The 8758-nt window shown below is 33.9% G+C and overlaps 1 protein-coding gene across 1 annotated transcript in view; it reads left to right on the top strand.

Moving 5' to 3' along the window:
• The window catches only part of pHCl-1 (pH-sensitive chloride channel 1), a 234153-nt gene that overhangs the window by 203326 nt on the left and 22069 nt on the right, over positions 1–8758 (top strand). Inside the window, exon 11 of the mRNA XM_018522315.1 lies at positions 7273–7386. Coding sequence (XP_018377817.1) covers positions 7273–7386 — 114 coding nt within the window. The remainder of the gene's footprint in view (positions 1–7272; positions 7387–8758) is intronic.

Below are 8758 nucleotides of genomic sequence, written 5' to 3'. Positions count from 1 at the left end.
GGCCGGACGCGCTTATTCGGTTATCTTTAAACGTTAATATCTCGTTAACTATTGCGCAACCTACAAAGGTATAAGATTTTTTGATTCAATTCAATGCAAAGTTACAATTTTGTAGTTACAATTACATAGTTACCATTTTTTTCAAGTTATAAAGCTTGAAAGTTACAATACCTCCGACATTAGCATTACGCAGGGTGTCCGATCAACGGCTAAAACCTCTAATATAATATATATATATTTGTAGATCTTCCTGGTAGTGTATTTTTATAGTTCATGATCCAATTCTTGTGTTAAATGTAAACACACCATTAATTTCGAAATCTATCATCGTTCATTAGACACAAAATATGTTTCTTTGCAGAGCGTTAAACGACCTATTTTATTATTTTTGGAAGATTTCTCAAACTTTCCTAAATAAATAAGCATTTTTCATGAATGTACGGACTTCCAAAATGACAACTGCATAAGTTTTAACGGTGTCCATTCAGGGCCAATTTTGGCCATTTTTACACAACCCTTCTTTCCACATAAATCAATTACATTAAAAATTATAACGTAAAAAATGATTTAAATTGTATTTAATAAACTGATAAGGACAAATCAAAGTCATCGATATAGAGCTTATAAGACCTATAGTCCATACATATTATAGCCTATTAAGACCCCATATAGGCGTTATTAGAGCCCTATATAGACATTACAGCTGATAGAGCAAATTAGAGTCAATACTTTCCTCAGCTAAGAGTTTTAGGACTTTTAGTCCGAACCTACAATAGGTTCTTGAGCCTTAAGCTATAAGAAATCATAGTCAATTATTCTCCTCGTATTCGACTGTAATTGGTCAAATTCTTATGACTTAAGGCTTAAAACATCTACTGTACATCCGGACTTACAAGTCTTAATAGCGCCTTATACAGGGTGACTCATTTTAACTTAGACAGTCAAATAACTCGAAACATCGCGATTAAATAAAAGAATGTTTAAAACAAAAATTGTTGGATATGAAGGGGCTGATTGAACTATGACCTTGACAATGACCTTGACCTTCATTTTCAAGGTTATTTGAAGGTCTACTTTCAATTTTCAAATAGAAACCCATATTTTTGATCCCGGATTTTGAAAGAGCGCAAAATTTTACATCCAGATGAACTTTCATGTTATGGTTCAAAGTTGACCATAGAGGTCATTTCAAAGACAAATTCCTAATCGAAGCAGAAAGCCAAAAAATCTTGATTTTTCCCAGATAGTGTTTGTGAGAAAAATTGTTGGATGTCGAGGGGAGACCAAACTATGACCCTGATAATGTCCTTGAACCCATATTTTCATGATCATTTCAAGGTCAAGTGGGGATTTTTAATAAAATTTTATGCTGGGGATGAAAGTAATTTCCTCTAAATCGACCTAGCGTGAGTTGGGCTGTTTGTTGGTTCGCACTTACCTAGGCAACCAAGGGGCCTAACACAGAACTGGCTACTTACCTCGGTGAAGAGATGACCCACCAGTTACATAGTGCAAAACCCTGCCCCACAGCTACCTTGGTTCAGCGCTTAAGCCTTTCCACCATCTACAAGGTCCTACAGCCCCTAGGGAAGGTATCTGACCCAGCCAGTGAAGACAGGGTCGTGTGGTGACCCAGCCAGTGAAGGCAAAGTCGAGTGGTAACCCAGCCAGTGAAGGCAAGATCGAGTGGTGACTCAGCCAGTGAAGGCAAGGTCGAGTAGTGACCCAGCCGATTTGGGAATCTTTGATTCAAATACATCCGTATAATACGAGCATAATGAGCAGGAGCACCATCTTGTTGATACCATAAATTTAGTCTAACTGTAAAGGGAACATTCTCTAGGTATGCTGGCAAATCATTTTCGAGGAATTCCAAATACATTGGACTATTAATTGTACGTTCAAAAAAATAAGGTCCAATAACTTCGCCATTGCAAATGCCTACCCATACGTGTAAACTCCAACGATGTTGATTAAGCACCTCACGATATCAATGTGGATTTTCTGGTGACCAATAGTGGCAATTATACCTATTGAGACTACCATTGCTGATGAATGTTGCTTCATCACTGAAACAAACATTACTGAAAAAATCTGGATTCTGATCTAACATCTCAAGAGCCCATCTACAAAATTGTACTCTGAGTACGTAGTCGGTCTCACTTAATTCCTGTACCAGAGTAATATGATACGGATGGTAATTGACTGATCGTAACAATCTGTGTACCGTAGTTTGAGGGATTCCCAGTTCTCGTTCTACTTGACGGGTACTAATATGGAGATTTTGATGAACCATAGCCAAAACTGCGAGCAATCTAGGATTATTATTATTATGAAGTCTATTCCTTCGCCTTTCGCGATGAAGTGGATTATTACGAGATCTCCTTTTAATGTTCATAAGTACGGGCAGTAAGTCTGTAATTTCTACCACATTCACCAAAGGTTATAAGAATATCGACTACTTCTGTAGGCGTATAATTTGCCATTTTACTGACCAGAATTTTATCAGATTACAAATGTTAAAAAAAATACATAAACACTTGTGACTTTGGCATTAAATGGACAAAATTTTGGAGGGATACTTAAAGGAACTCCATCAGATGGAAAATTTAATTTTCGATTTTGAAGGTAAGGTATATGCTAATATCTAAAGAATCACAACAAGAAAATACATATGTAGCATAAAATTTTATTAAAAATCCCCACTTGACCTTGAAACGGTCATGAAAATATGGGTTGAAGGACATTGTCAGGGTCATGGTTTGGTCTCCCCTCGACATCCAACAATTTTTCTCACAAACTATCCGGGAAAAATCAAGATTTTTTGGCTTTCTGCTTCGATTAGGAATTTGTCTTTGAAATGACTTCTATGGTCAACTTTGACCCATAACATGGAAGTTCATCTGGACGTAAAATTTTGCGCTCTTTCAAAATCCGGGATCAAAAATACGGGTTTCTATTTGAAAATTGAAAGTAGACCTTCAAATAACCTTGAAAATGAAGATCAAGGTCATTGTCAAGGTCATAGTTCAATCAGCCCCTTCATATCCAACAATTTTTGTTTTAAACATTTTTTTATTTAATCGCGATGTTTCGAGTTATTTGGCTGTCTAAGTTAAAATGGGTCACCCTGTATAGTCTATTATTGTCCCTTAAGGCCATATTTTACGGAGTCGAACCTGCTCGAATCATTCGAGAAACAGTCGATGATGACATACGTTTGGTGACATCCCCTATTCCAAATTCCTGCACAGTGATTTACTACTAGATGAGCATACCCTTGTATTTATATCATGTCGTTGTCTTAGTTCGAATCTACAATAGGTGTTTTAAGCCTTAAATTATAAGAAATTGACCAATTAAAGTCGAATGTGAGGAGAATAATCGATTGTGATTCGTCCATTTATTATGGTTTATGGCTTAAAAATCTATTGTAGGTCCGGATTTAGCACCGAGACACTACTATATTTTCAGATTACGTTAGCGCTAAGGCAAAAGAAATACGCGTCGACAAAGTAAATTCTATAGAGATGAATGGTTATTAAGGTTATTTTACTTTACAAAATGTAAAAAAATACCTTACAGTACTGTACCGTTACATAATAGAGCTGCCAATTCCATAACATTTACTAGAATTCTAGTTGAGAATGGAAAGTTACTTTTTAAAAGTAATAAGTTACAATTACTTGTTACCGAGTAGGGAAAATAACAAGTTACTGTTACTAGTTACCAATTTTTAAAAGTAGTTACAGTTACCGTTATTCGAGAAAGTAACTTTTTTTCCACGCAAAGCGACTCTCACCTCACTTCCCCCTTGCTTAGGGGCGCACGATTCCATGCGAAGTGTCTCTCACCTCACCTCCCCCACCTGCTTAGGAGTGCACGACTTCCATGCTAAGTAACTCTCACTTCACCTCCCCCCTGCCAGAGTCGCTTCGCGTGGAAAGTTGTAAAGTATACTTTAAAGCAGAAAATTTATCTTTTATGTAATATAGAAAAGAGACATTATTTTTCAAACTTCTTTTGTTAATAACTTTTTAATGAATGACGAGCGACAGCTAAAACCTGGTGGAGGTTACTCAGAGTCATGACCTTGAAAACATATGTCAAGATCAAAGTCATCGAAGCTGACTCCCCTATTCGGCATATTTACCAAAATAACTTGTAGTAACTTCGTTACAAGTAACTTTCATGCGCCCTGATTCTAGCGTATATTACTTTACATTTTTCTTCGTGTGAGATTCTATTCTCGAAAAATATTGCATTCAAATGATTGTTACCTTACAGTAAAGTAAATCGTACTCTATTCTCTGTAACACGAACAAATTTCAACACTTTGCACACTTGTATTTTTTATTGCGTAATAAAGTAAATTTTGTCACCGCTAAGGCAAAAGATACTTGATAAAATAAATTACTGAAGATTCGCGCGAAATATGACGGGTCAAATAACAATCGAATGCCAAACTGTTCAGATAAGCATGCGATTATAGCTCAGTGTTAGCTTGTTAGGCTACCACCCTAAAAATCTTAGATTCAAATTCAGTCGATACCGCATACACAGAGCAAAATTTTAAGTAATATGCGCTATAATTCTAGTAAATTGTGTAGAATTGGTAGGTCCATGTAGGAACAGGGGTCCATTTATGTAAAATTTACTTTATTTTTCTGGTAAATAAGCGATCATTGTATAACCATACTGTAAAGTACTTTTTACATTTCGTAAAGTACAGTTTTACATTATTATGACTAATCGACAATCATTCATTTACTAGAAATGTAAAGAAAATTGTATATAAGTCCCTATACATAAGACTCCTGTCCCTATATTTACTTGAAAATTCCATAAAATTTATTAGAATTCGAGTGTACATTATATTTTTCTTCATGTATGAATAGTTAACTTTGACCGTTACTAATTTAAAAACTATTGCAGCCTTGACATTTTGGTATTAGAATTTTGTCTAATTTTTAAATCAAGAATATGTTATTAAAATTTCGATCGTCTTTTCGCAATTCACGTTATGTCATATGATATCAACATTCACTGGCAGTGATACGGTTTTAAAACAATAACGATCGCCTCCGCTAAATCAGCGTGTTAATATCGTGCATTTTTCATGCATTTATAATTAACATGAAAATGATACTTAATTCGCATTTCCAGTGCATCCTTTTCCAAAAATATCACATGCCTTTATGTGCAAGCTTAATTGCTTTTTCTTAATAAAGCCTAGTATACGCTTACGTTATTGTTAGTTTGCTTATAAGAAGCCGCGCCATGGGTTATCAATTCATTACCATACTTTTTTCTGATAAAAATCTAAACAACATGTATGTCCAAAATCGGAACACAAGACGTTTTACATTCCGATTTTGGATACGTGTGCTGGGTAAATTAGTTTGTGCTGTAATAACGCAACGCAACATTATGGCATGTATCAAAAGTGTCATATTTCTTTTTTCACGTTTATTAATTGTTTAGGTCATATTTACAATTGTTTACCCTACTTATATACAAAAGTCTCAGAATTTAACGAACAAACGAAGTACATTCTATAAGTGGATATAAAAAAATGTTATATGAAGTTTGGCTAGATATCCTTTGTTACAAAGTTGTAAACAAATATTGAAACAGAACAAATGTTGAAATAGGAAACAACAAATTATCTATTGCGCAAAATATGAAAGTGAACATTTCGTGTACGGAAAGATTGAACGTGTTTATCTCATATGTATATTTACATCACGTTTACTATCTTTTAACGATTCAATATTATTTTAACCTGTGTGTGAATATGATATTTGTTCAGCCTTGAAACAACGGCTACACTCGAAAAGAACAGCTATTAAATAAATTTCCATCGTCGCATGAAATAGTAACTGCCATTAAAATACCACAAATGTTTAATTTCAAAATTTATTTATAACTTAGTAATAAAGCATTTCTAACCAAACTTCATACATCTTTTTTTCTTATTTCCACTGTATAGAATATGATCTCGCAGATTATCTGTTAAATCCTGACACACCCTGTACATAAAAATGATAAAAGGATCAATAAACAATACGATAGAGAGAATGTGAAAAATCGAAGCTCACAATGGATACGTGGAAATTTTCGAAAAAAGGGGGAGATCTAAAAAGAGAAAAGATGAGAAGGAGGATGAATCAAAAGGGTAGATTATTGTTTAAGTTTATAATATATTATAAAATATTGGATTGTTCCAATATTTTACAACGTATTGGATTGTTTTAGAAAGTTCGTGCGATTTTCTTTAATTCAAAATTATACATAGAAAAAATATGTTGCAAAATTTTCGACCTATCATAAAAGCTTGAAATTTTTTCTACAAAATCGTTTTTTAAAAATGTTGCTACGATTTTTTCTTCTTGAGTTACTCGCGAATTAAATAAAAAGGACCATTGTGACTTGGATTGCTCATAATTCTATTAAAAATCATCATATCGTAATTAAAGAAACAGATTTTTAAAGCTGAAACTTTACTTTATCGAATAATACAATTGCTAATTTTTTAAATGTAAAATATATATAAATTTGAGACAAATGTTACATTACTATTCTTTTAAACATTGCGCAATGCTAAAAATGTGACATTACTATCCTTCTAAGCATTGTGCAATGGTTACAAGAAAAGTAATGTTATATTTTTAAATTCATATATATTCAAATTTATATATATTATATTTTTTTTAATTGGCAATTATATCATTTGTGTGATAGAGGAAAGTTTCAGCTTCAAGAATCTGTTCCTTTAATTGTAGTACGATTTTTAACAGAGTTACGAACAATCCAAATCACAATGCTCCTTTTTAATTTGCAAGTAATTTAAGAACAAAAAGTAGAAATATTTTTAAAAATGATTTTGTAGGGATAAGTTTTTACGACAGGTAGTCAAAAATATTTTTTGCAAATTTTTTTAGCACACGACAGATTCATAAAGTAAGAAAAAAATTTTCCATCTTTTTTAATTCGTAGTTTTCTGAATGTAAAAATTACCAACCTCACAGAGACTCAAAAACATAGTAACCTTTTGAAAAAGTAGAGATTTCAAGCTTTAAAATCCCTTTTTTTAATTTAAATTTCATTTACTTTTAACGAAGATATTGTATATACAATTTTGAGTTTAAAAAAATTACACGAACTTTCTGGACAATCCAATATATAATATTATAAATAATATATTATAAAAAGAATTTATAATTAAAAATATAAGTGTCTTCTATGGAGACCCTGTCGTAGGGTAAAAAGAAGAGGGAAGGCGGAACTACTGGTGGTACTACTGGACCGAACGAAATCATTGCTTGCACTAACTGCGGACCTAATCCCTGCACACATACGACAACAAACGGTTGCACCGCCGAGGTAAGCAAGTTATTATATGTACAAGTATAACAGTATATTATGTAAAATATCATTGTATTCCTTTCTTGAGAAATATAAAAATGTATTTGGAATGTAAATAAACTTTAATTAATTAAACAATAAAGAATAAAAGTAAAGACCATAACGGTCAAAACTAGATCTTCAATGCTTAAATAATTCAATCTGAATAGCATATACTATACACTATATTGTATATACATACACTATGCAACAAAATTATTGCAACAAAATTTTTCATCGAAATTTTGCTATTTTTCAAATGCGCATAACTCGGTCAATTTTCGTATCAAGACGACTTTTTTTTTCATTTTGTAGATAATTATCTGTACTTTAAGAAAAACTTGGTGCGAAATTAGGTGCAAGTCGATGCCGCATCTCCATGTTTTGATAAAGCCCAAGCATTTTTTTTCTTAAAAAATTTGATTGTTTGACGCACTACCTGGATCGCCCCGATTTTTTTTCGAAAATACCACATAGGCCATTGTAGAGTGCACTTTTCAACAAACAATTTGAAAAAAAATTCGAGTCTCTACAACTTTTTTTGACCGAGTAATGCCATTTTGAAGTTATTCGGGCGTTTTTAACGAATATCGCGATAGAGTGAAATGTCGAAACCTCATTATGGGGAAGGATCCGTATTGAACATTAATTTTATTATGCAGAGTGAATACTAATAAAAAAATACAGAAAAGCACAGGATATTTTATTTTCCTACTAAAAATGCCTCGGCTTACTGAAATTCAATCTGCTCAAATTGTGACCCTGCTAGAAGCGGGATTGAGTCAGAGCGCCATAGCAATAAGAATGGGTATTAATCGCTCAACGGTATCGCGTGTTTTTAGTCGGTACCAAGAAACAGATTCTTATCGTCGGAGGCCTGGTCAAGGTCGACCTAGGGTAACTACGAATCGGGAGGATTGCAACATTGTCAATGAAGCTCTGCGCGTCCTAACAAGGATTGGGCGACAAATCGGGAACGAAGCTTTACCAGGCAAACGAATTAGTACTCAAACGATAAGAAGACGCCTTCACGAAAAAGGTTTAAAATCACGAATTCGTGCTAGAGTGCCCATGTTGACAACAGTGCATCGGCGAACTCGTTTACGTTACGCCTGTAATCATCGAAACTGGACGGCCAGACAGTGGAGAAATGTGTTCTTTACAGACGAATCTCGATTTTGTCTGTTTGGCAATGATGCTAGGATCCGAATTTGGCGACGTAGACGAGAGCGTTTTGAAGCGAATCATGTTGATCCAACTTGAACGTTCGGTGGAGGATCCGTTATGGTAGGGGGTGACATACCAATGAACCATCGAACAGATCTAGTGATTCTCCAACTCCCAGGATTCA

The sequence above is a fragment of the Trachymyrmex cornetzi genome, unplaced genomic scaffold, assembly GCF_001594075.2.
Source record: "Trachymyrmex cornetzi isolate Tcor2-1 unplaced genomic scaffold, Tcor1.1 scaffold130, whole genome shotgun sequence".
In the NCBI taxonomy this organism is placed as follows: domain Eukaryota; kingdom Metazoa; phylum Arthropoda; class Insecta; order Hymenoptera; family Formicidae; genus Trachymyrmex; species Trachymyrmex cornetzi.
The sequence above is the reverse complement of the archived record's forward strand: the minus strand, read 5'-3'. Positions and strand labels throughout refer to the sequence as shown.